This window comes from Lontra canadensis, unplaced genomic scaffold (assembly GCF_010015895.1).
Source record: "Lontra canadensis isolate GAN:19392208 unplaced genomic scaffold, GSC_riverotter_1.0 scaffold55, whole genome shotgun sequence".
Classification (NCBI taxonomy): Eukaryota; Metazoa; Chordata; class Mammalia; order Carnivora; family Mustelidae; genus Lontra; species Lontra canadensis.
In genome coordinates, this window is record NW_022631049.1 from 12,489,907 (window position 1) to 12,517,902 (window position 27,996).

Genomic DNA, 27,996 nt, shown 5'->3' on the forward strand with positions numbered 1-27,996 from the left:
ATGTGGAGTGGGAACAAATCCCTACAACTAGCTTATGAGTCCCCCAAAGTGATGTGCTCCTACATAAAAGCAGGCGTTTTCGTCCCAAACCCCATGCTGGCCTTTGGGGTACAGGCTTCAGAGCAAGGCCCTGGCCTTGGACTAGCTCAACAAGAGGGAAAGCTCACCTCTCATTCTGAAAGTTCTGCTTCCTTTGGGAGATCCCTGCCTCAGGCAGCCTCCACAGAAGCAAAAAAATAGCTCAGAGGAGACATCTGATTCGGCATCTTAATCTACGTGAACTGGTAAAAGTCAGGAAGGCCTTAGAAAGAATGATTGGGAGGAAGGGAAAAGAAGGAACCGGCTAAAACCTCAAAGCAACAGTTCTCTTTTAAAAAGAAAACAAAAACAAAAACAAAAAACCACACCTTTCCTGGCAGATGAGTTCCACAGAGCACTTCACTCAGAGATGCAAACCTCCGAATTTCTCCTCAGATCAAGGAAGAGGGGTATTTTGTCTTCTCTGGCGTTGTCACGGCTCTCTTTAGAATCACACCTGTGCAGGATATACTGGGAAGTTGCGGCTACTTCTCAAGCCCCTGTGACCCTCATCTCACCCTGCTTTGCTTATTGAAACGTAAACACACCGAGGGCACTGCTGTTAAGTTTGTCTGCCTCTCACTTGCTTTCACGGGACCTGCTATGACACATATGCCGCTGCTTGAAGCCCTTGAGCCCGGAAGCTGAACGACCAAATCCACGTTCTTCACAAAAGAGAACATAAATGTGCGTGACCGGCTACCGGCCATGCTAGCCCGACCCATAGAAAACGACACCTTCGGTGGAAAGTGCTTCAGATATAAAGTCCTTACACACTTTGTTCAACGAAACGACTTCTGCTTTTCACATTCACCAACTGGAAGGGAAATAAAAGCATCAACAAGTTATGTAGGAACAGTGGGCCAGGGTCGAATTTTTTTTAGGACCCAACATGATAAAGAATAGAAGAAAGCTGACATGCAGAAGGTGGAGGGAGGTAGACTTGTATCTTTTCAGGGGGCCTAGTCATCGTCACTCTCTTCTTGATAATCCTTTCGAGAAAAAGAGTTCCTCTCATCTCCAATTCATATTCCACATTCCACATCCACTGGAGGCAATCCCGCATAAGTTAGAGGCAAACTGAAGCCATGCAGCATAGAAGAGGTCCTCAGTGGATTATTAACAAGTCATTTCTGGACAATAACAAGGTTTTATGAGCTCCATTTTATAGATGAGAAAACTGAGCCTCAGAAATTAATTGACTAGCCCACTCTGATTTCAAAATCCATACTCTAAGAATCCCTTACAACAGATGCCCTCCCATGGATATAAATAAATGTCCACCTGGACAATATCTTCTTTTCCTCTCCATGTCCATCCTTCCTTCTCCCCCATAGATCAATGCTGAGAGCAACAAAGCTGTCCAGAGCTGATGATGCCACCAGGTGACCAAAATGGAAATGGAAATAAACCAAACTTTACCTCACTTCTCCCTTTGTGCCTCTCAGAGGATCATGCAAATGCTAGAATCTCCTTCCCAAAAGTGTACAAATACACACACACACACACACACACACACACCTTCCATCTTCTACCTCCTTTCCTAAAATCCTTCTTGGGCTTTCTAACATCTCTTCAGGATTGAATCCAAACATCTTAGCTGGCAAATCCCACACACCCACAGCTTCTGTTTTAACTTTAGCTTCCTCATGGTCAACATTCTGCTCTCCTCTAGTCACCTTGAACGCACTATTTCCTGCACAAGCCCCTTCAAGAGGCAACATTCTTTTTTTTTTTTTTTTTTAGATTATTTATTTATTTATTTGACAGAGAGAGATCACAAGTAGGCAGAGAAGCAGACAGGGAGAGAGAGTAGGAAGCAGGCTCCTCGCTAAGCAGAGAACCCGATGCGGGGCTGGATCCCAGGACTCCGGGATCGTGACCTGAGCCGAAGGCAGAGGCTTTAACCCACTGAGCCACCCAGGTGCCCCAAGAGGCAACATTCTTATCAAAGCTATCCCTTCTGCTTGAAAAATGCCTTCACGCCTACTATCTACAATCCTTTGGACACATTGAACCAACTTCTAGTCACCCTTCAAAATTCAACTCAAACATATCTCCTTTCCAGTAAAATGTTCTCGGACTCCCCCAGACAATTAATTAGCTGCTAGGTTCACAATGCTCCCAGAAGCCCTTCCTTCACCCTCTTTATTCCCATAATTGTGCTTCAGCACCTATGATATCATATTAGTCATTTACTCGACACTGGGCATCTATGGACCAGGCTCTGAAATATAACAAGGCACCTCTGTGCCCCCCACTGCATAACACAGGAGCAGGAAAGTAGTAGGCAGTCAGAAAATGAATGTTGATGAATAAGCGAAAGGAAGAACTACACACAAGGTCTCCTCCAGGATCATCAGGAAAATCTCCATTCTTCTGCTTTCCTTTGACTCCATTTGTGATCTAAAAACAAGCACCTTAGACAAACCATAAGTGACTCTTAATCTCACAAAACAAACTGAGGGTTGCTGGGCAGAGGGGGGTTGGGGGGGGTTATGGACATTGGGTAGGGTATGTGCTATGGTGAGTGCTGTGAAGTTTGTAAACGTGGAGATTCACAGACCTGTACCCCTGGGGGAAAAAATATATATATATATATATGTTTATAAAAAATAAAATTATAAAAAAAAAAAAATAAAAATAAAAACAAGCACCTTGGGGTATGGCATACCCACACTATGGAAACCAAACACCATAAAAATCACAGAGTCAACATCTTCATCCTCTAATGAAAGTAAATGGGCACACAGGTCCTTGTACAATTTCCACAACTGGTTTTGTCTCAAGCACTGCCATTTCAGATCATCTTTTTTCTTGTATTAATTATAAGTAAAGCAACAATCTTTTTGCCATTTATTTACCACAAACATATGCAATTGCCCCAGAGTATGCACTGTTTTGGAAGTCTTCATGGATTCACTTGTGAACCTCCATTTGTTATACTGTTTCCACCGCAAAACATATTTCAAGTCCAAATGACAAAAGTCATGAATAAACAATGCCATACAACCTATTTCTCTTTAGGAAACTGCAAATAAAGTCAGTGGGTTCCATTTTTGCCATTTTAATGCATCAAAGGAATTGTTAGCCCCAGAAACACTCACCTACAAACTGAGGCTGGCCGGAAGTCTCATGGTTAATCTGGGTTGGTGATCAAAGTGCACTAAAATCTACAATTTCAGGGTTCTGGAATCCAGCCTCTACTTAGGAAGGTGACCATTAGCAATACCCATTGGTAAATCTAGAGGGGAAACACACACACACACACAGGCCCACAGGGATGGATTCAACCATTTTTTGGATCTCACATGACCATGAACCCAAGGCAAAGGATAAACCAGTGAACCCCTAAATTCTCAATAAGTGCTAAATTTAAGAGACTAAAAAGTTAGTATCAAAATACATCCCACAGATCTCAAACAAGCCATGCTTAACGTGAAAAATTCTCTCTATTTAAAGTCAGTCCTGGAGAAAACAGAGCCAAGTTCATACTATGACTAATTAAATTTTTTATTATACTGAGATCATACCTTAGATAGGAATTTGGTTCCCATTCAGCAAGGTTTAAAATCTCTCAAATCCAAAAGACATATATGCTTTTTAATTGATGATCACAAAGTACAGTAAGTGATACATGATGATTTTGGTATAGGAAACCCCAGCCAGCCAATGAATGAGTCATTCTACACAGCCTAGTTTTCTGAATGGGTAAGAGCTTTACACACCAAAACTGCCTTGGAGGTTAATTATCTTGAGTGTCAATATTTTCAAAGTTTATGGCATATCTCCCTCTCTTCTCAAAGACTGCACTTGAAAGCGTACCCTTTTTGGTAGTTCACGCTCATTCATGCTAAATAGTAATTATTGATTTACATTATTACAGAGTAATGCCTACAAGATCAATTGAGCGTTTCTATCCTCACATATCCAAACCTGAGGGCTTCTGCTCCCAATTCTTGTGTCGAAAGTAAGAATGCTTCTATCACTTTCCCGGTGGCCAACCTGTCTAGGGTCACCTTGCACTGCTGGTGACAGCAGCCCCTCATCCCATTCTAAAGGTGCTACCCCTAATAGACCATGGATTAATTTTTCACATTAAAAAAATTGTTAGGACTGTTGTCTAAAACAAGTGTAAGTATGTTCTGAGAAAGGGTTTGAAATATTCTCCCATAATTTCTGCCCTCTATTATGATTGCCGTGTGGGAATTTTTGCCCCTTTCCTGGCTCTTGGCTAGGTTCCAGGTACATAAGAGAGTCATACTCCAGACATGGATGGATAACGACAAAGCTTGATGTTCTTTATGATCCTCCTAGAGAAGTAAATCGACTCAACACACACCCTTACTAATGAATTTCTGTCCTGGCCATACAACAAAGCAAGTGTGAAGTTTTCCAAGGAAGCAAAATCAGGTGGAATGATTAATTCAGAAACTGGAAAAGGGTCCCTGTCTTACATAATGGCTCTAGATTTGGTATCCCTATGGCATTTGGCAACATGAACAGGTAAGTGTAGTGAAATAAAATTTGGGGCGGGGCGGGGGGAGGGAATTACCAAGTGACTTTTAAAAACTCAGAGAAATTCATTTTTCTCTTGGTTTATTCAATGGCAAGGTTTTTAAAGCAAGCAACTTCTTTTTGCCCCACACATTGAATGTTTTCACTTACTGAACTGCTGCTACGTGGGGGAAAATAGTCTCCTTTAACTCGAAGGGTAAAAATGTTGCTCTAACATTTGAGTCACCTAAAGATTCATTACCATTCTTTGAAATAGTCCCTACAAGCGGTAAAGTCAAGCATTGGACGTCGATGGCTATACTGAAATCCCCTGCATTCTCTAACACCCGAAAGTTTACATAACCTTGTTTGTCAAACCTGAGAAAACAAAATTGAGCTGCTGAACCAGGCCACCCTGTCATATCAAGGACAGAAGTCAAGAGAGTAGATCATCGGTTTTCCTAGTTATGCTTCCACACCCTTATGAAGGAGGCTGGCCCTTCAGCTATTTATAAATGTGGAACTGAACAGAAAGGGTCCCCCCCCCACTGCCACCCCTGTAAGGGGGTGGGCTGTCTGGGCTCTGGCTAAATCCCAGTGGGGCCTGTGTGATCTCTCTCATGTGGCCTTTCACACATGGCAGCACAGGGACCTCTGGGTCCAGTCCTGTCTGGTTAAGAAAAGGGCTGTGAGGATTTCCCGGCTCACTTCCAGCCTATGATTCTATATATGGAAACATCCCATCCAAGGGTTTTCAGCCTCATGAGCACCACACCAGGGAGGAGGAGTGAGGAGAAGGCCAGCTCTCCTCTTGCTGCCCAGACAGCACACTCACTCACTCTGGTGTCTCCCAGGCCCTGCTGCCCTGGACTGGACCTTGTCATCCAAAGGCAGCCCAGACCTCTGCTGAGTCTTGCAGACTGGCGGCTTTAACATGGAACAGCTGGAAGAGGACCCTGCATTCTTTCCTCTGCGTAAACACTGGGGGCTCTGTTCACCCTCCTGCTGCAGCATGAACTAAAGAATTTGCCCTATCCAAAATTATCCGACCAACAGACCATTCCCCCATCCCCCATCCTTACCCCCACTTCCCCACCCCAAGATATAATTTCAGTCTGTCACCACCCATACTAGCAAATAGAAAACTGCAGCAGGTTCCCAGTATATTCACTTTCTATACTAGTTTAGATGTCTGTAAATACTAGCCAAGTGTGAAACAATTGTTATATTCAGCAAAGTTTTCCGACAAAGAGCATGACAGACCCCGATTCACGCCTTCTCTCCGTGGAGACCCTTTACATAAGATCCCTTCTACAAGATCCATAATCAACACGATAAGGTCGTGATTGGTCAGTATAACCCCATAGAATACAACCTGCAAATATCATTTTAGTCTGTAGCGTCACCTGCGTCTGAGTCTGAAGACAGAGCTCTAAAACTGGAATAACCATGGGGGGAAACGAATGATAAAATTGAATGTCCATGTATTCCTCATACAGCCTAATCAAAGCTCGGCTCTCTGAAGGGCAGTCCGGCTTCTTCATGTGTTGCTGAAATACAGAGAGCCACGTTGCCCAGAAGGAGAAGAAGAAGAAGGGGGAAAAAGAAAAAAAAAAAAGCCCAGAAAATCCAGACTCTACGTGACCTGACTTACTTATTTCCCAGGAAACTGCATGAGAGAAAAATCAATCATTCATGCTACCGTGGCTACCACACGGAATGGGCTGAAGGAGTTGACAGTGGGCAAAAAACCAAAGCGGCCAGCGGAGGTAAGTGGGCGGCAGGGACGGGGTGGGGGCGGGGGTGGTGCTGAGATGCCAAGGGCCCCGGCTCGCGCCCTCCGTGTACCCGCTGGGAGGCGGGCGGGGACCGGGCCCGGGCCGGAGGCTGGGAAGCAGGAGGGGGGGGGGGGAGGAGGGGGGGGGGGGGGTAACAGGCGGGACAGCCGTGGCTGCGCACTTACCGGGGCTGTTGGCCTCCCCTTCGAGGACGTGCAGCTCGGCGCAGTCGGCCAGCGAGTGCTCCAGGCAGAGCTGAAGGAAGCGGGCCTGGGTCTGGCTCACGCGCTTAAGCAGCGACAGCAGCGCAACAGTCTGTTCGCACTCGTTCCAGCCCTTAAACCAGCCCGCCAGCACCCCGACCTGGTCGCGAAACATCATGGTTAGGGGGCGGCCCTCGGTCTACGAAGCCCCCTCGGCGCCCCAGCCCGCCCCGCCCGCCCCAAAGTTTGGCGGAGCCGCAGCCCCGTGGCCGCCGGAGACGCGTTCCGGTTCCAAGGTGGCTCTGGTGTCCGGACGCTGCAGGTACGGCCTCGGCTCCTGCCTCTGTCGTCTGGTTTTGGTTACGTTCCGGTGGTTCTGGCTGATTTCCCCAGAGATGATGACAGACAGTAGCACGGAAATGTTTCTTTTTAAAAAAATAGCGATTAAAAAAATTCCCCACAAGGCACACAAACTGAAAGAATGCTCTCTTTCCCCCCCTTCTCGCAGCTTCGGGATGGTGATTTCCGGCGTCCCGGGGTCTCTTTCCCGCTGGGCGGCTGCTCGGACTCTTCACACCCGCATTCCCGAGCGGCGATCACCACTGGAAGGAGAGAAAGGCTGCAGTGAGACCTCGGCCAGGGAGAGAGCGCGCCGGGGAAACGAGTGCATCAGAAGGGGCGGGGGGGGGGGCGCCCCGCGGGGGGCCGGTCCCCCCAAATTCCGGCAGCCCCCCTCCGCACCCGGATGCGCGAAAGGAGCTATTCCCGTTCTGGGAATGGCCAGAAGGCTCCTTCCCAGGTGCGTGAGGAGACCCCACGGCTTCCTGTTGCTGCCGCCGCCAACGGCTGGTGCTCCCCACACACCCCACCCGGGGTGGCCTCGAGGGCTGAGCCTACAAACGCCAGCACCAGCAACAGATCCTCCCGCGGAAAACTTGCAATGCGGCTGCGAAGGGGCGCGGGGGTGGGGGTGGGGGCTAATGCAAAACAGAGGCGGAGGGAGCAGCAGCCCGAGTTCCTTCCTCCTCCTCCTCCTCCTCTACCTCCTCCTTCTCCTTCTCTACCTCCTCCTCTTCCTCCTCCTCCTTTACCTCCCCCTCCTCCTCCTCTACCTCCCCCTCCTCTTTCTCTACCTCCTCCTCCTTCTTCTCTACCTCCTCCTCTACCACCTCCTCCTCTTCTTCTCCTCCTCCTCCACCTCCCGGAGAAGCAACCGAGCGGCTGCAGCTCCATCTACAGCAACAGCCAGCATCTCCACCGCCAGGCGCCCCTCTGGATTTAGGCCGTGAGCAGCCGCGGCAGCAGCTCGAGACAAAAATAAACTCCCCACCCAAAGCTCGGAGCCCAGCGGGGGGAGGCGCAGCCGGAGCCCCGGCTCCCCCGCGCCGCGCCGCGCCGCTCCAGCCCATCCGGGAGGTCTCCGAGGGCCTGCTTTGCCCAGAGCGATCAGATGCGTGCGTGCGTGTGCGTTTGTGTGTACGAGCCTGTGCGCTTTAGGCATTCAGCCCTGACTGCCACCGCCTACGGGCGGGTCCCGCCGTCCCAGCGCCTCGCCCGCGCTTCCCAGGCCGAAGACTGCACGGCCCCGGGCGCGCACCAAGCGCGGAGACCGCCTGAGTCCGAAACACTGTTTCCCCCGGCGGGCTGGGCGGCTCCGCGGAGACTGCAGCTCCACGCCGCCCGCACACGCCCCCCAACGACCGCAAAGAAGAAAGTTCAGCTTCGGGGGGCTCCCCCACTCTTATCCCTGTCCGGGTGGCCGCCAGCGGCGGAGAGAGGAGCCCAGCGCCTCAGCCCTCGAGGGGCCAGCATCCCTCTTCCCGCCTCCCAGAAGTTCTCGAGCAGAGGGGGAGGTCTCTCGGGAAGGGGACCCAGTGGCCGGCAGATCCCCTCCCGGGGTCGGAAGGGTGGGGGCGCTCACCTCGGCGCGGTTCATCCCGGCGGCTCGGGACCCCACTCGTGGGTCGGGGGCCGCGGCGGCTCTCAGAGAGGTTGCGGGCGCCCGGAGCGCGGGCCGCGGGCCATGCCGTCGGGGCGGGCGGCGCTGAGAGAGTGCGGCGCTGCGGGTCCGGGCCGCCGCCGCCGCCGCTGCTGCTGCCTCCAGTGTCGGCTCGCGGAGGACTGAGCCGCCGGAGCCGGAGCTCCCCACATGCTACTGATTAACATACACCATTACATCATGGGCTTGGCAGGGAGCGCCCGAGAGGGGGGAGAGGAACCCAGGCGGCGGCGGCGGCACGCGGGGGGGAGTCGGGGGGAGGATCCCCGGACCCGGCCGGCGACGGGGGTGGGGGGGGCGGATTCCTAAGTGGGGACCAGAAAAGGGGAGGGGAGCAGAGAGGGAGGAGCCGGATGGCGCAGAGGGGTCAGGTTGGAAGAACCGCCCCGCGGAGGGAAGAAGTTTGGAGAAGGGGAGGGGTCCGAGTGAATTCCTCCCCTGGCCGCCAGCGAGTTCTGGAGAGGTCAGGGCCCTAGAGCCGCGGGCGTGCTGGCCATAGAGGACCCGAAGGGCACTTGAGAGGGGGCGGTGCTGCCACCGGCTGCTCGTCCTTGGGAATGTGGTTCGCCGACTCCGGTGACCCCTGGGTCCCATTGGGGCCCGGGGGTAGCAGATCGGTTTGGCCGGCGGGTGGTTTAGAGCTGGGGTCACTGCCGCTGGGGAGGGGGGGGTGGGCGTGGAGGGGGCGTGGGCGGGTTCCGAGGGTCGCGGAGCAAAGCTAAGGAAACCGAGGGGCGGTACGCGGAGCTGGACGTGCGTGGGTGTCGGGCTCCTTGTGGCCCTGGTCCCAGCGGCGCGAGAAGTGCCCGGCTTGATCACCCCTCACCGGGCTCTGGCCTTGGCTGCACTTTGCTCTTGTCGGCGGCCTCGCGGGAGACCCGGCGCCCCTCTCGGGCCTCGCTCTCCCTGGGGAAGCCGCCCGACTTCTGGGGCCAGCTTGGGAGCTGTGCCTGGGGCGCGGGCTGTGGCCGCGGGCCCGGAATGGAGAAGAGCGCCGCCCTGGGCGGCAGGAAGGCGAGCGAGGCCACCTGTCAGCGCGTCTGAGTCCCGGGGCTGGGCAGTTTACCTGGACCTGGACAGTGCGCCAGGCCGACGCCGGGCCTGGGTCAGAGGTCCACGCGTGCCGGAGAGAATAGGGGGGCGCGGCGGGGGTCAGAGAGGCACCAGGTGGGGTGCACGAGTGCTGCCGGATTGTCTGGAAAGTGGAGGATGGCTTAAAAACCCCCTAAACCCTAAAAAACGCTGTACCTTCTATTATCAGGTGAATATTTACGGGGCGGGGCGGGGGGGACTTGATGGCCTAATCCAGCTCTCTCCGTGTTTTCGGTGAAACACTGAGCCCTTGAACATTTTCTCCTGTGACTTGAAGCTTTGTTTATAAAAGAATACTTCTGAGAAATCGGTGAAAGGCGCGCTTCCCTACTCTCGCTAACACAATATTTTTGTAGATAAAGTATTCGAGATATTATCCCACTAATTCACATTTCCGTTTTTCAACTCCAGCATATGTCACTGGAATTTCAGTCCTGCTTTCCTTCTTAAAACCTAGTTTCTGCACCGTTTGCTTCGTGTCAGACATGGGACAACACGTATCTGTTGGAAGTATTCAGAGGTCTTGTGGAACTACCAAAGTTTAGGTGTTACCATTAAAATAGGGTATGCGAATAATTTTTCAAGTTCATTATTAACCAACCAGGAAAGACATCTGCATAATTTAATGAATCTTCCCTAAAATCGAGAATTCGAAAGTCGGTGTTTTATTTTTGTTTTGTTTTGTTATTAGGCAGAAAATCTTGTCGGCATTTGCTCCGAGACATTACCCTCTATTAGCTAGTCCTTAGTAATAACTTGGGTCAGGAAATGGGGAGGAGGATTAGAGCTATCTACCCTGGTGTACGTATATCTTGCTTTCAGTAGCAGCAGAAGTTCAAGTTGGGCATCTGAGGCTTTTGAAATCAACAAGGGTGATTTTTTTTTAAAGTGAAAGAAAAAGAAAAGAAAAAAAGTGAAAGAAACCTCAGTTTCACTAACTTATTTATTGTCACCTGCAGGTTCCTGAAGGAATAGTAAAATTTAAAAAAAAAAAAAACAAAACCAACAAACCTTGAGGCAAATGTTTAAGAATTCTACTTGTGCTGAAGAAAGAAAACACTGCCACCTACTGGAAAAATGTAGTCCTTACACCAAGCTTTAACCTAAAAAAAGATCTTGATTGAGCTAATTTTTTAGCTATTTTTGAGAAATACAAAGATAAGTATAACTGAGTTGCTAGTCCCCCTTGTTTTTGTGGGTTCACAATCCTTGTTATTTCCCTTGCCTCTTGTCCTTTTTCTCTGATGAGAAAGGGAGTATAGATAAAACCCAGTGATGCTGCTTCATTATTCTAAGGAGTAAAGTCAAGACTGAAGGAAGGAAAGTAATACTAACAGTTAAATATATGTTTTTGTATTAAATGTGGAATTTTCTCATATGAACCTGTATCCAGCCTTTATGGATAATGATGCAGTGGCTTGGGACGCCTGGGTGGCTCAGTCAAGTGTCTGTCTTGGACTCAGGTTGTGATTCTAGGATCCAGGAATGGAGCCCTATGTTGGGCTTCTTGCTCAATGGGGAGCTTGCTTCTTTCTCTGCCTGCCATTCCCCTGCTTGTGCTCTCTCGCTCTTTCTCTGACAAATAAATAAAATCTTGGAAAAAAAGTGGCTAACAAGTACTAAAAATCCACACCACTTAGAAAAGGAATGAAAATATGGGAGAAGAGAGATTATTAATATGTCTGTGTTCACTATTTTTCTATTTATTCATACCTATTGTTCACCTACTTTGTTTCAGGCTCTGCATTAGGCAGTGAGTAAACAGAGCACAAGTACTAAGTCTATAATGATGTTCCAACCAAGAGAGTCTCTGTAAATTAACATTCTTTGAACACTCTTTTGCTTTTCTCCTTCCTAGAATCTGGGAAGGGAAGAAATTGGTGTTTGTTCAGTGAATAATACTTTTGATCAAATAATTCATGTTCATATTTCAAAGATGAATAAATCACTGCTTAAGAAAATGTCTAGGTATTGGGGTGTCCGGGCAACTCTGTTGGTTTTTCATCTACCTTCAGCTCAGGACATGATCCTAGGGTCCTTCTCTCCCTCTGCAGCTCCCCCTGCTTGTGCTCTCTCTCTCTTTCTCTATCAAATATAAAACAAAATCTTTGGAAAAAAAGATGTCTAGGTATTGTTTGTATCAATAAGATATCTCCAGAAGCCCATGTTTATGTATTCTAAATTCACATTTCTTCTAGTAGTAATAAGATAAAACAAGAAAAAGAAGTGCATTAGTTATAGAGACATTAGAACAAGTCATCTTTAACTATTTGCTGTATGAATTAGCAAAACTATTAAAATCTCCACATAAAGGCAAAGGACAACGAAGAGTTATCATTCAGTCATTTAATAGATGTGTATTGAGTATTTATTCTGTATCAGGTCCTCAAGATACAATATTGAAGGTAGATGCTGTTTTCTATCTAACATAAAAGACTATATATGTGTGTGTGCATAATATGTGTATATATATATATAAAATATTCGTATTTAATATATAAATATAGTATACTTAATTTATAAGGAAAATGTAATAACAAATAAATAGTAATAATAATAAAATAAGAATTAAAAATGCTGAAAGAAATAAAATTTCATATATCCTCTATATATTAAAATATATTTTATTGCATTTATGCATAGGAAAAGGTGTTAAAAAGATTTCCACCAAAATTGTACCTACTCATCATTTTCCCTGGATGGTAGAATTACTGAGAATTATTACCTTGTTTCTCTATATTTTCTAATTTTTCTACCGTATGTAATAAAACTGCAACAAAACGAAACTCTGCATAAGCTCAGGACCACTGACCAAACTTAAATTCAGCAAGTATCTTTAAAAAAAAAAACAAAAACACTGTAGGGGTGCCTGGATGGCTCAGTGGGTTAAAGCCTCTGTCTTCTGCTCACGTCATGATCTCAGGGTCCTGGGATGGAGGCTGCATGGGGCTCTCTGCTCAGCAGGGAGCCTGCTTCCCTTCCTCTCTCTCTCCCTGCCTCTCTGCCTCTCTGCCTACTTGTGATCTCTGTCTGTCAAATAAATAAATAAAATCTTCAAAAAAAAAAAAAAAACGCACTATAAAAATTGGGTGTTCAACTCCCAGTAATTGTTTAAGGGTCTGTTTGCTTCCTCCCGGGGTCCTGTTCCAGCCTCATTACTAAATCTCTGGGCTTCAACTCTAGTCTTTCCAGGTCCGGTTCAGACACTTCCTGTGGTTTCTGAATCAACATTGAATACGTTCCAGGCTCTTTGGCCTGAAATACAAAGACTCCAGCGTTTGGCCATTTTCTGCTGCTCTGGACTTGACTCACAAATTTCATTCACTGATTCATTCAACAAGAAGTGTTTATTGAGTATAAATCGCTGTGCTGGGCAAATAGAGGATACAAAGGTGGGAGGAAGGCACGCTCTCTTCAACCTCCAGTGAAGGACACAAATTACGTGCACGCACACCCTTCATTACAAGGTATGATATGCAGTAGGTATAGGCGAAGGCCTCACACAGTGTTGAATGAGACCGTGGAGGCAGAAATTTTTCCAAAAAATTCAGAAAGGCACCGTTCAGCTGGTGCTTTTTTAGTTGGTGCTCATTGGATGAGTAGTTTGAACAGAGATGGGTACAATTTTAAACGCTGACAACATCTGGTGGGAGCAAGGATGTATAGATGCCTTGTATTAGTAAAGTGTCATGAGAACTCCATGTTTCTACACTTTTAGTCCACATTTCTTCTAGTAGCAGTAAGATTAAACAAGGAGAAGAAATGCAGACCTTTCCAGACTGTTAGTGGCATTGTACTTGTGGAAAGCGATCCAACAGTATCTGCTTAATTAGGCATATCCCTTAACCCAACAATCTCATTCTTAAGAATCTATCCTACTGAAGCTAAAGCATTATTACTACAAGGAATACAAAAATATACAAGAATGTTAATACAAGAATGTGAATTTTAGCATCGTTTATGAAACAAAACACTAGACCGCTTGTCTGTAGAGGAATGTGTGAATAAATTATCAAAACTCCATACTATAAATCTTTCACAGCTATTTTTTAAAACGAGTTATAGTTGGAAAAAATCTATCAGAGACAGGATGGATTGGGGCGCGTGGGTGGCTCAGTGGGTTAAGCCTCTGCCTTCAGCTCAGGTCATGATCTCGGGGTTCTGGAATTGAGCCCCGCATCGGGCTCTCTGCTCGCTTCCTGCTCTCTCTCTGCCTGCCTCTCTGCCTACTTGTGATTTCTCTCTTTGTCAAATAAATAAATGAAATCTTAAAAAAAAAAAAGAAAGAAATAGAATGGATTGATGGATAAATAGAGGGATACATAGGTAAAGTAACATGTGATAAATATGAGAAAATGTTAATTGTAGAATCTAGAGTGTATAGGTATTTAACATTCAATTCTTCCAACTTTTTTGTATGTTCATGTTTATAACAAATTGTTGGGAATCAAAATGATAATTCAAATTTCATGTATTGGCCTAGAATTAAGTTTTTTAAAAGTGTGGAATAATGTCTATGTTATGATTCTGTTTTTGTGGTTAAGAATCCCACCTCTAGAGCAAGAGTCTTGGGTCTTGGAACACAGCCCAACACTTCCTAGCCATTTGACCTTTTACTAGTCACTTCCCACTCTGTGCTTAGTTTCACTGGTGACAGATCTACCTCATTATTGTTATGAGTAAATCAGTTAATACGTTTAAGCTTCTCTAAGACAGTGCAGGCATATAGCAAGTATTCGATAATGTAATTATTAAATATGATTGAGAGGGGAAATGAGAGGGGAAAGAGGTTATGTGGGATGGGAGAGCATGAACAAATCTTTGTCTCTATAAATATGCTATAAATACGGGTTGCCTGGGTGGCTCAGTGGGTTAAAGCCTCTGCCTTTGGCTCAGGTCATGAACTCAGGGTCCTGGGATCAAGCCCCGCATTGGGCTCTCTGCTCAGTGGGGAGCCTGCACAACCCCCCAGCCCCGCCTACTTGAGATCTCTGTCTATCAAATAAATAAATAAGCTATTTAAGGAAAAAAAAATGCTATAAATACAAATATACACATATTTGTATGGGAATGTTTGTTTGTTTGTATGTTTGGTAGAACCCCATGAGGGAACAATCAGACAAATCCAGAAAGAGGAACATTCCCCAAGACAACTGGTCTGGAAAAGGTGGTAGAAGGACTGTTCTAGATTAAAAGAGACATAAGGCACATAACAACCATATGCAATGTGTTATCCTTGATTACCTCCAGGTTTGAAAAAAAGAGCTATAGAGCCTATTAAATTTGGGGGACAATTGGGGAAATTTTGAGCATAGGCTTAGAATTAGCTGATGATAAGGTAATTATTTGTTTTGTTAGATGTGACTATTACATGGTTATGAAAAAGATACTTTTTTGTTCTGTTTTAAGGATATTCATGCTGAGGTGTTTGGGTGAAGAGGTCAAGGGGTCAAGATGTCTGCAGCTTACTTTGAAATCATTCAGCAAGGAGGGGTGTCCAGGTGACTCAGTGGGTTAAGGATCTCAGCTCGGGTCTTGATCTCAGAGTTGTAGTTCAAGCCCCATTTTGGGCTCCAAGACAGGCATGGAGCCTACTTAAAAAAAAAAAAAATTACTTATTTGTTTTAGTGGGGGAGGGGCAGAGGGAGGGAGAGAGAGAGAGAGAACCTCAAGCAGACTCCCCGCTGAGCACAGAGCAAGAGGCAGGACTTGATCCCACAACCTCAAGATCATGACCTGAGCCGAAATCAAGAGTCTGGCGCTTAACTGACTAAGCCACCCAGGTGCCCCCTGTTTGAAATTTTTAATTAAAAATTGGAAAACAAAGTTAAGTTGAGGGGTTTTAAAACACAGACGTGGGATTTATGAACAGCATTTGCAAAGGCCAGGAGATGTGCAAGTTCATAGTAAATGCTATCAGTGCTTTGGTGTCACGAACAAAGGCATGAGTTGTAAAAAGGTCAGACTGACTGCAGTATTTCTCAAAGTGGGGGTCCAGGAACCTCGTGCATCAGAATCACCTGGGAGCATATTTTAAAATGCAGATCTCTGAGTTTCCCCGCAGATGTCATGAATCAGAATCTTAAAACTTCAAGTTTCTATGTGAGTCTCAATTACAGTGCTCACTAAGCTTTTGCTGTCGCAAGATGAATCTGGACTATTTAGTAACATAACAAGATTCCCAGGCCCCTTGCCTGATAATTCTGATTGATTTGGGCTGGGGACTTGAGAATCTGTATATTTGGAAAACACTCTATGTTATCCTGCGATTGGATTAGTTTGGAAAACACTGAGTCAGAAAATTCTGAAGAGCCTCATGATAGAGTTTCCTAAACACACTTGGTAAGAATCACCTGGGCTGCTGCTGCAAGAAAGCATGCATATTTGCAGCTCTCACCGAAACCTCCTAAACAGAATGTTCTGCAGTGGGCCTAGAAGTCCATATTTTCAATCAAAAGCCGCTGTTGATTCCTTTTTTTTTTTTTTTAAGATTTTATTTATTTATTTGACAGAGAGAGAGAGAGAGAGAGGGAACACAAGCAGGGGGAGTGGGAGAGGGAGAAGCAGGCTTCCCACTGAGCAGGGAGCCTGATGCAGGGATTGATCCCAGGACCCCAGGATCATGACCAGAGCCAAAGGCAGATGCTTAACCACTGAGCCACCCAGACGCCCCGCCTCTGTTGATTCTTGAGACCAGACAAGTTGGGGGAGAGGGGGAGGGTATCAACACACAGGTGTGCAAAACCATCTGGGAAAGAATGGCCCGTTGAAATAACGAGGTCAGCCAAAGAAGCAGTGAGAGAAGAGGGCCCATGAAAACACTCTCTAGAAGAAAGACAGTGCCCAGGTCCCTGAGTGGCTCAGTTGGTTAAAAGTCTGACTATGGCTTGGGTCATGATTTCAGGGTTCTGGGATCAAGTCCCACATTAGGCTCCTCGCTCAGTGGAGAGCCTGCTTCTCTCTCTCCCTCTGCTGCTCCCCCTGTTTGTGTTTCCTCTCTCTCTATCAAATAAAGAAATAAAATCTTAAAAAAAGATTTTTTAAATTTATTTTTTATTTTTTTATTTTTTTTAGAAAGATAGCCCCTCTCTCTTCTTGGTCATTCAGGTACATCTCTAAGCATTCTAGTCACCACATTCCAGTGCCAAGAATCTGATTAGAGCTTGTCTTCCCACATGGAGTACTTACAGATGAAAACGTGCACTGGGAGTGTGCATGCAGATTTTTGGTGCCCTTGGAAGTCAAAGATCTCACTGTAAATTAATACCCAGTCATACTAGATGTATGCAAAAATCTCACAAACGTGCTAAATATATGTCAACCCCTGAAAGATGGAACAATTTTTTTTTCTTTAGCCTGCAAAAAAGAAAGCCCTGATGAATTTGTAAGGTAAGTCTGTCCCTTTGAATGTTTCTGGGGAAATACCCAGGCATCACTCTTCAAGCCAACTTCACACTCTGCTTTCCCGTGAACATCAGCGTATTTAGACAAAGAGGAATATCTGTCACTGAAATAAGGTTGTTAGAGCCCTAGACCAGACTCTCAGCCAGACACCCTGGAAATACATCCTGCCGGATCTCGCAGGCTGCCCCGCTTTACCCCATCTCATGTCCCAGCCTCCCCCTGTCCCCCCCACCCCTGAGTTCACTTCCTCAAATGGGCCAAGCTCAGTCTCTTCTGGAGGACTTTGCACTTACTTTTCCTGGAGAACTATGTCTTTCTGGCTTCTCTTCCAGCACTTCAAACACCTGGCTCCTCCCTTTGCTCAAATGTCACCTTCTTAGAGAGGCCTTTTCAGACCACGCAATCTGAAGTCGTGGCCCTTTCCTTTCCTTCCGGAGCAGGCACCACAAGGGAGATTGTAGTGCTCAGTTACTGGTTTACTGCTTCTTTCTCTCTCTCTCTCCACTCACCGGACTGTAAGCTGCACAAGCTCAGGGACCGGCTCAGGACACTCACTATCTTCCGGGACCCATCCCACAGAAGTGCATGGTCAATATTTGTGAGTGGAATGAATGAGTCTCGGTGCCCCATCCTGTACATACATACCCTTGAACCGCGTTTCGAGATCAGCCCACGAGCATGTTTTTACCTAAATTGCGGCAAAACGAGAGTAGCAAGAACAACGTTTTTTCACTGTTCTAAATGTATTCAACTCTTATGTTCTTCGTGCATTGGGGGGTATTAAAGTATCTTATATTAAATGATGGTGGTAGTAAGGAGTATTTCACTATTAATGTCTTAAGTGGAGAGATTAAAAAAATGGGGGGGGACTTTAGCTGGTCTGCTGGTTTTTCTGGCCCATGAAATTCAGAAGTCTGCAAGTCAGAGGTCACATCACGCCCTCCAAGTGGCTGTTTCCATGACCTGGGGTGGCCGCTGGCATGGATGATTATTATGTGCTTTCTTCAAGTCCTCGGTTCGTGTCTCTGTGACTTGCACATGTGGCAGCCACGGACATGCACTGGTCAGCTCTCCCCCCAAGGGTCTGCCCCAGGATGGTGTGGCCGACCCCAGCTGCCACCTCTTTGCTCGGGGACACACTGTCCACTTTGTAGGGACTTTCTCAGAAGTGTACTGTGGTCTGAGGCCCTTCCTCTCACTCCTTCCTCCCTCTCTGCTTTCACCATCCTCGTCTGAAGGCTCTCCCTGTCCAGTCCTGCTCCCTCCCAATGGAACCTTCAGGAGCATTTCCCCCCAATAAATGGCTTACACATCTAATGTTGTCTTCTTGAAGGACCTTCCTAACAGACAGCCTATCCACTGGCTTCAAGTGACCCTGGGAATCACACAAGGGATTCCAAATGTGATCTGACCAGCTGTGCAACCAGGGATAGGTGACAATCTTATTTCACCCTCTATAAAATGGAGAAAATACAGGGCTGTTGTGAGACGTGAGTGAATTACATGTGCAGTGCCTCCCAGTGCCTGTCAGTAATGGCAATGGCCTGTCCCCCACTCTCCCTCGCCCTGAGGATATGGAAATGCCTGTTCAAGCGCTGTTCTGATCTACGAAGAAGTGTTTCACAGGTTCAAGGGAAAGGTGAACCAAAGTGTAGATTCTTTGAAAGTTGTACATTTTAAAGAACCTAAATGAAGGTCTCCTAAGGTAATCAGTGTGTAGTATCAGATGATCACATGTAAAATGAGCTCGAGTGCAAATTCCAGCTTCCAAAGACCAGATGTTCAGGCAGTCGTCTGGGTGGAATGGGGTTTAGCTGAGCTAGAAACGTCGCTGGCAGGTGGCGGAACCGTTTCCTGGTGGAAAGAGACCAGTGCAGGTGCTTCTCTGTCCACTGCCCTCAGGAAAGGAGCAGAAGCACTGATAGGCATGCTGGTGAGAGTAGGCTGTTTGGGTGGAGATGCAGAGAAGAAATGGACAATGAAAAGACTGGACTCGGGCCAGGACTGATTCTGATTTAATTCTGATTTAACGTGTCTGCATCAGACAGAGTTCTGCATTTCCCACTGGGGTCCAGGGTGCTTCCTGGAAAGCAGACACAGCTCTGGTAAAGTAGCTTCTGCATGAAAAATACTATTTAGGGGCGCCTGACTAGCTCAGTCCGTGGAAGCATGCGACTCTTGGTCTCAGGGTGCTGAGGTCAAGTCCCACATTGAGCAGAGAGCTTACTTAAAAAAATATATTATTTACACACAATTCCAATGCTGGCTCTCAGAAGTTCATTAGGAGGTCTAAACATAACCAACCCATTAGGAAGTACTTGTTAAATAGTAATTTTCCTTATTTCTGTGCCCAGGTTAGAGTGTGTTTGTTTGGCTACTTTACATCTTGGGGCTGCCTCACACAGAGACATGCTTGGTTCGCTCTTCAAAGACATGCTCTCTCAAAATCCATGTTATGAGGCCTAGGACAGGATTGCCAGGGCTTGAGTCAGGATTGGAGGGGATAAAGAGAGAGATGTGGAGGAAGGAACCGCAGAACTGGTGACAGATGGAATGTGGGAAGGCTAAATCAGGAGTCAGGTTTGCTAAGATAGCAACAATGACAGGCAAGCCGGGGAAGGCCCAGGAGCCATGGCCTGGGAGACTACACTTGAGTTCAGTTCTCATCAGAAGAATGCTCTGAAACATCTGTGTTGGCAGGGGCACACATGCGGATAGAAAGCCCGAGTTCTGTGAGCCCAGGGCAGAGTGGTGATTGCCTGGACCAGCTTCCCACATCTCAACTGGGCCGTGCAGGCCTCGGGGAAGGCAGGCAGACTCTTGAGAAATCAGGTTTTGCTTTTCATTAGGGTTCTTAATTATCTCAGGATCATTTTCAAATTTTGTTCAGTTCCTCCATTTAAAGACTTCTTCCTGGGGCGCCTGGGTGGCTCAGTGAGTTAAGCCTCTGCCTTTAGCCCAGGTCATGATCTCAGGGTCCTGGGATCAAGCCCCGCATTGGGCTCTCTGCTCAGTGGGGAGCCTGCTTTCCCCTCTCTCTCTGCCTGACTCTCTGCCTACTTGTGATCTCTCTCTCTGTCAAATAAATAAATAAAATCTTTAAAAAAATTAAAAAATAAAGACTTCTCCCCCCCTCAAAAAGACTTCTTAAATCCAGTTTTAGGTAAATAGAATGCCACTATCCAAAGCTCCTGACAAGTAGTTATGATTAGTTATTGTTCAGGAGTCCAACTGGAATGTGAACTGGACAAGTATGTTGAATCCAGGAAGAAAATGGCTTCTTTTTTTAATTGTGGTAAAATATATAAACAAAACATTAAATTTACCCTTTTTGTCAACAATTCTGAAGTGTAAAACTCAGTGGCCTTAAGCACATTCACGCTGTACAGCAAATCATCACTATTTCCAGAACTCTTCATCCTCCCAAACTGAAATCCTGTACCCGTCAAAAAAACAACTGTCACTGCCCCCCTCCCCTGCCCCATTCCCTCCCAGTTCCCTCAACCCTTGCTAACCAGTATCTATTCTCTGTGTCTACAATTTATTTCTAGGGACCTCATAGAAGTGGCAACATACAATGTTGTCCTTTTATGTCTGTGTTCTCTCACTTAGTGTGATGCTCTCAAAACTCATCCATATTGTGGTACGTATCAGAATTTCATTCCTCCTTAAGACTGAAGAAAGAGGGGCGCCTGGGGGGCTCAGTGGGTTAAAGCCTCTGCCTTTGGCTCAGGTCATGATCTCAGGGTCCTGGGATCAAGCCCCGCATCGGGCTCTCCGCTCAGCGGGGAGCTTGCTTCCTCCTCTCTCTCTGTCTCTCTCTCTGCCTGCCTCTCTGTCTACTTGTGATCTGCCTGTCAAATAAATAAATACAAATATTTTAAAAAAAAAGACTGAAGAAAGAGTCTATGAAGAAAGCTTTTGAAACAGCTTTCTCTAAGATGGAGTTAGATAAGAGGGGGTTAACTCTGGTTTTTAGAACTTAGTCAGGAACACTACATTTTTTACTGATTTCCAAACAATATAATTCAAACCAATTAACTAGTACAGTTATTTAAATAAAATATAAATACTAGCAAATGAACCACAGTTTCAAACACAAACGCAGATGGAGTCACACTTTTTTAAAAAATAGATAAGTGTGTGAAGTATTAATTATAGTTTTTTTACAGTAAAACATCTCACAAGGTGTCATAGGTAAATTTTCAAATAAATATAGTCAGAAGGTTAAATGTAAGCATTACAAAATTACTCCCATTTACAGGATTTATATAGGTCAGAATTACAAAAATGGGACCTCAGATATTTTGGAGGGATTACTTGTCCCAGATTGGCATAAGAGAGTAAAAATCAGGGGCTCCTGGGTGGCTCAGTCATTAAGCATCTGCCTTTGGCTCTGGTCATGATCCCGGGGTCCTGGGATCAAGCCCCGCATTGGGCTCCCTACTCAGTGGGAAGTCTGCTTCTCCCTCTCCCACTCCCCCTGCTTGTGTTCCCTCTCTTCCTGTGTCTCTCTGTGTCAAATAAATAAAATCTTAAAAAAAAAAGATTTATTTATTTTGGCAGGTGAGGGGAGGGTCAGGGAGAGAAAATCTTGAGCAGACTCCCCCTGAGTGGGGATATCCATGCAAGGCTTCATCTCACGACCCTCAGATTATGACCTGAGTGGAAACTGGGAGTCAGGCGCTTAACCAACTGAGCCACCAAGGCGCCCCTCGGATCATATTTCTATAATTTAATCAAAGATCAGGCTCTCCCTTCCCCAATATTCTTTTTAAAATTTATTTAATATTATGTTTGTTTATAGATTTTTGTGATACTTGTGGTATTAGTCAGCTTTGTTATATTTGTAATTTGTTATACTTTCCCCCAGTACTTTTTGCAGCAACCTCTGTAGGATGAGAAGATCCCACCGTTGCTGGCACCAACAAGCACTGTTGCACAGGATATGTTAGGTTAAATATTGATGAATCCCACATTTTCCACACCCTCAGAATGTTCCCAGTCAGAAAAGCTATGAGAAATGGCCTGGTTACATATTTAAATTTTCTTGCAAGATTTTTCAAAGCCTTTATTAAGCTAATGTTCATTAAGCCTCTTCTGGAGAGTATAGTCTAGGTAGGGCAGGCCCTAAATCTACTTGAGCCCGCAACCCATTCTTCATAGCATAGTCTTGTCGTATAATATTGCCTGGACTATGTTTTAGGAAATGCATGGCTCTGATAATAGGCTCGAGAAAAGCAATAAAAGTGATGAAAGCATTTTTAAATCGTATCTACAGTTCAGTGATGGAAAACCATGCGTTTTTCAGACGATGTAGGAAGGCGACTAGTGACTGAGAGTACAAGCTTCAGGCAAAATAAGAGACAGCAAAACTGGATTCAAATCCCCACTCTACCATCAAGTAGCTGTGTAATGGGGGCTATTTAGCCTATGGGTCTCAGTTTCCTGTATACCTCAGTAAATTGAGCCAGGATTACGGGAGATAATATCTAATTGTGTCAATTAGAGTACACCCAGGAGACAAAAACCACAACAATCATTTTATCAGAGATTATTAATAATAAAGAGTCGTTAACTGAAAAGTCGAAAGGAAAACATGAAGGTATTTCAGAGGTAGCAACAGCAGAGAGCAGCTCTCTTCCCCAGGGCTGGAGAAACAAAGTAAAGAAGGTGGAATTATAAAACCTGGGGCGTTTGGTGGTTGGGCAGGGGGGTGGCTCCCAGAGCTGAACTTCTCAGACCACTGAGAACGGGGTGCCGCTGGGCTGGGGCTGGTGTCCTAAGTGGGGAGGCGAGGAAGCAGGTTCGGCAAATGTCGAAAGAACGGCCAGTGGGGTTCAGCGGCTTCTCCCAGAACCAACCACCCCTGCCAGGTAGACTGAGGTAATGCTCCCAGGAATAGGAAGCCCACAGGAAAGAGACAGCAAGGAGCAAAACTTTTCTTCCTCTTATCTGCCAGTCTCCCTCTGTTGGTCTGGTTTGCAAAGCTCTATAGGCAGCCCACTGGGGAAGCATGAATGTGGTCCACAGAGCCTTACCCCAACATCACAAAGCAGAGAATAGAAGGGAAGGGTGGGTCTGGAGCTTAGAGGCAAAAGCTTCATTTCCCCCCTCCCCCACACAAACACAAAGTGATTAGATCTTGGAAACCAGATGACAACTCTTTCTCCTCCTCCTAATCTGACTAGTTGACTCAGTCCTGTACCTGGGACAAATTTGCAGAATTTCTGTAGGACGTGGCTATGATAAACACAGAAGAGATTAAATGCTAGAGGTTCAACCAATTACATGAAACAAACAAGGCAGGCGTAATGTTGCATCTGAAACTTTATTAAAATGTCTAAAATGGAACTCTCGGTTTTGCACAGCCCCTTCCCCAAACGCGTTCCCCCTTCGTCTTTTAAAAGTGCAATTTGAGTTTGTAAACGTGGAGATTCACAGACCTGTACCCCTGGGGGGAAAAATATATATATATATATATGTTTATAAAAAATAAAATTATAAAAAAAAAAAAAGATAATGGATATGTTAAAAAAAATAAAATAAAAATAAAATAAAATGCTCAATGAATGTTTAGGAGAACTTAATAAAATGGTTTGAAAGTTCACTTAAAGAATAAATAAGTAAAAATAGAAAAGAAACTTTTGGAAAAAAGAGTTAGGTGGAAGCTGCCCTACCAGTTATGATAAAATATTACATAGCCAAAATCACTAACATAAATGGATACCAAAACCATGTGAAAAGTGTTAATCAGTATTAATTCTAGGTAGTTGGAATATAAATGATTATTATATTATTCTTTGTTTTTTATATTAATTTTGTTCATATATAATTTAAAGGGTCAATAAAAATAAAATAGTTATTCTTTTTGTCAATCGAAATATAGTTACTATTTGAAGAGTAATGGGAGAATTAATATAGATAGCCATATAAACCTTAGTATATGTAAAATAAAATTATTCCCAGTTTTACTGAGAAATAATTAACATACATGACTGTGTAGGTTTAAGGTTTACAGCATGATAGTCTGATTTACATATATTGTGAAGTGGATTACCACACTAAGTATAATTAAAATCCATCATCTCATCTAGATATAATAAAAAGAAAAGAGAATTTCTCCTTGTGATGAGAACCCTTAGGATCTTCTCTATTAATAAGTTTCTCTACATCAAACAGCAGTGTTAACTATAGTAAAACATAATACTGTAAAAATGTAATATGTGATCATGTAAGAATCATAAATAATGGAACAGGAATGAAATGTTCAAATCATGTCACTGAGGAAACTATGTATGAGGAAACAATTATTTAGATTTTTCATACCAGACACTCAATTACATTTTAAGTTGCTTTCAAAAATCCATGTAAAAATAAAAATATTTTAGGGGAAAAAAAAAAAAAGTGCAATTTGAACGAGGTCACCTCCCTATTTGACTCTATTATCTTCCCATTGCACAGAAGACAGTCCTAGATCCTGCGGTGGCTGATAAGGCCTGTCCTCTTTCCAACCCCATCTACGTGGCTCCTCCTCGTTTATTCAGTGCTGGTCACACAAACCTTCTTTCCATTCCTCCAACACCCAAGCTCTTTTTCACTTTGAGCCAGCGTACTTTTCATTTCTTCCGTCCAAGTGTCAGACTTCTCACCACCACCAGGACCACCACCGGATGACTAGTCTCCCATCAGTCTATGGGGCTTCTATCTTGACCTCTTCCTTCCCAACAACACAACAGTTCATTCTCCACATTCAGCTAGCTTTTTTATTTTATTTTTTTAATAAAGAGCAGCTCAGATAAGGTCACCTCCATGCTTTAACTCTCTAGTGTTTTCCCATTGTTGTTTTTTTTAATAAAACAAACCAAATTACTTCTGATTAAAACCCTTCAGTGACTCCTCTTTATTTTGTGATAAAGCTTAACTCTTACCAACCCCTTCCTGATCTTGCCTTAGTTTATCCAATGATACCCACTCTTGCGACTTCTGCTCAACATTTTGTGAAGCTTTTTCTGTATGTATTAAGATGATCTTATGGTTTTTATCCCTCATTGTGTTAATGTGGTGTATTACAATCACTGATTTGCATGTTTAAACATCCTTACATCCCTTGAATAAATTTCATTTGATCATGGTGGATGATTGTTTTATGTGTTGTTGAATTTAGTTTGCTAGTATGTTTTGAGGATTTCTACATGAGAAAGAATGTAGTTGAAACCTCTTCCTCAAAACAGATGTAAAATTGTGGGGGCCGAGAAAAATTAAGGCCATCTCACCTCAGGTTTAGCCTTAGCATATGTACAGCCATCTCAGACCCCTGTGCCCAAGGGCTGAATTTTCCCTTACTTTACTTTAGTTCCAGAGACCCCCACCCTGCTTTAGTAACAGAAAGCCCCACCCTGCTTTGGTTCCAGAAACCCCCACCCTGCTTTAGTAACAGGAACCCATAAATACCCCTGCCTTAATCAAGCTCGGGGTCCAAGTCCCTACTCTGCTGTGCCGGGTATACTTGAGCCCAAGCTTAAGCTTGTTGAATAAACCCTCGTGTGATTGCACTGGTGCTTGGCTCCTTGGTGGTCTCTCAGACACAAAAACTTGGGCATAACAAAAATTTCACTCAAAATTATTCATCGACCTAAATGATAAAACCCTTGGAAGAAAATACTGCAATCCAAGTCTTCTTAGATATGACACCAAAAGCACAAGCAGTAAGAGGAACAAATAGATATGCTGGACCTCATTAAAGTTAAAAACTTCTGTGCTTTAAAGGACACCATTAAAAAAGTAAAAAGACAAACCAAAGGATGGGAAAATATTTACAAATCATATTTCTGATAAAAGACTTATATCTAGAATATAAGCTCCTACAAGCCAAAAATAAAAAGTCAACCCAATGGGCAAAAGATCTGTATAGGTATACAAATGACTAATAAACACATGAAAAGATGCCCAACATCACTGAGCCATTAGGAAAATGCAAATCAAAACCACAATAATACTGTGTATGGTGGTTGCCTGGGGCTGGAGTGAGGCGGGTAGAGTTTATTGAGTATAGAGTTTCGGTTTAGCAAAATAAAAAAGTTCTGGAGATTTGGTGCACAAGAATGTAAATATACTTAACACTACCAAACTCTACATTTAAAAATTGTTAGGTTGATAAATGTAATATTGTATATATTTTAACCACAATTTTGAAAGTTTAAATTATTTTTAAAACCCCATAATTAGGGGCGCCTGAGTGGCTCAGTGGGTTAAGACCTCTGCCTTCGGCTCAGGTCATGATCCCAGGGTCCTGGGATTGAGCCCCGCATCGGGCTCTCTGCTCTCGGGAGCCTGCTTCCCCACCCCTCCCCGACCCCGATTCTGCTGCCTCTCTGTCTACTTGTGATCTCTGTCAAATAAATAAATAAAATCTTAAAAAAAAAAAAAAAACAACCCACAGTTAGGGACTTCTGGGTGGCTCAGTCATTAGGCACCTGCCTTAGCTTGGGTCATGATCCCAGGATCTTGGGATCCAGCCCCGCTTCAGACTCCCTGCTCGGCAGGAAGCCTACTGCTCCCTTTCCCACTCCCTCTGCTTACGTTCCCTCTCTCGCTCTGTCTCTCTCTCTCAAATAAATAAATATCTTAAAAAACAAAACAAAACACAGTTATATCACTTCTATCCACTAGGATGGCAATAATCAAAAAGATAATGAGTGTTGCTGAGAATGTAGAGCGATTGGAACCTCTTTGCATTGCTGGTAAGGATGTAAAATGGTGCAACTACTTTGAAAAACATTTGGGAAATTCCTTAAAATGTTCAAAATAGGATGATAGGACTTCCACTTGTTGTTGTATACCCAAGAAGAATTAAAACATATGTCCACAAAAAAACTTGTAACCAATGTTCACAGCAGCATTACCCATAATAGCGAAAAAGTAGAAAAATCCAAATGTCCATCAACTGATAAATGGATAAACACAATGCAGTATAGCCATATAATGAAATATTATTTGGTAATAAAAAAGAATAAAATGCTCATTCATGCAATAACATGGATAAACCTTAAAAACATTATGTCAAGTGATGTCACATATTATATAATTCTACTTGAGATTCTACATGTGATTCCATTCCATGAACTGTCCAGAATAGGCAAATCTATAGAGATAGGAAGGAGATCAGTGGTTGCCTAGAGTTGGAACAAGATGGCAGGGATTGAGGATGAATGCTAATGTGCACAAAATTTCTTTTTGGGAGTAATGAAAATGTTCTGAAATTGATTGTAGTGGGGGTTGGAAAACTCCATAGTATACTAAAACTAAAACTATTGAATGGCACACTTTGAATAGGGAAACTGTAGGCATGTAAATTATCTCCATTAAGCTGTTAAAAAAGAAAAAGACAAAACAAAAAAGGCTATGCAGCTTTTACCTTGTTCACTAGGAACAGTTGCTCTTGGAATCCTGAGCCCCCTTTAAAGAAATCTGACTATGGTGAGACCACCAGGCTGTGACAAAGCCCAAGCCCAAGGAGAGGCCACATGTCCTAGATCAGCCCCGCTTTCAAGTCATCACAACTAAGGCACCAAATATGTGAACAAAGACAACGTCAGATGATTTTAGCCCTCTGGCCTTTGAGTCACACTCCCAAACATTTGAGTTTTCCCAACCTAACTCCCAGGCAGGCTCATGCCTACCATATTCTGCCCCAATACCTGACCACAGAATCTAGGAGCATAATAAGATAGTGCTTGCTTTATTCGACTCTGCTTTGGGATGGTTTGTAAATACCACTCTTCTGGCTTTCTTCCTACCTCACTGTCTACTAGTCTACGGGTTCCTCTCCAATCTCTCTGAATGTTAGAACAGTATGTGGACTTCTGTTCTTGGGTGTACTCCTTCAGCCACTTCACATAGATCCATGGCTTTACATACCACATTGATGACCTCCAAATTTATA

At 44.7% G+C, this 27,996-nt stretch overlaps 1 protein-coding gene across 3 annotated transcripts in view; it reads right to left on the reverse strand.

The window, feature by feature from the left end:
* Positions 1-8,673, reverse strand: part of SAMD4A (sterile alpha motif domain containing 4A) — a 203,687-nt gene extending 195,014 nt beyond the window's left edge. For 2 of the 3 annotated variants that reach the window (XM_032875344.1, XM_032875342.1), the window contains exons 1-2: positions 8,478-8,673; positions 6,539-7,158 (exon numbers count right to left, since the gene is read on the reverse strand). In XM_032875344.1, the coding sequence (XP_032731235.1) occupies positions 6,539-6,734 (196 nt within the window). In that variant the 5' untranslated portion in view covers positions 6,735-7,158; positions 8,478-8,673. Of the gene's footprint in view, positions 1-6,538; positions 7,201-8,477 lie in introns of those variants that run through there. The other variant, XM_032875343.1, reaches the window with a different exon arrangement.
* Positions 8,674-27,996: the final 19,323 nt, after the last annotated feature.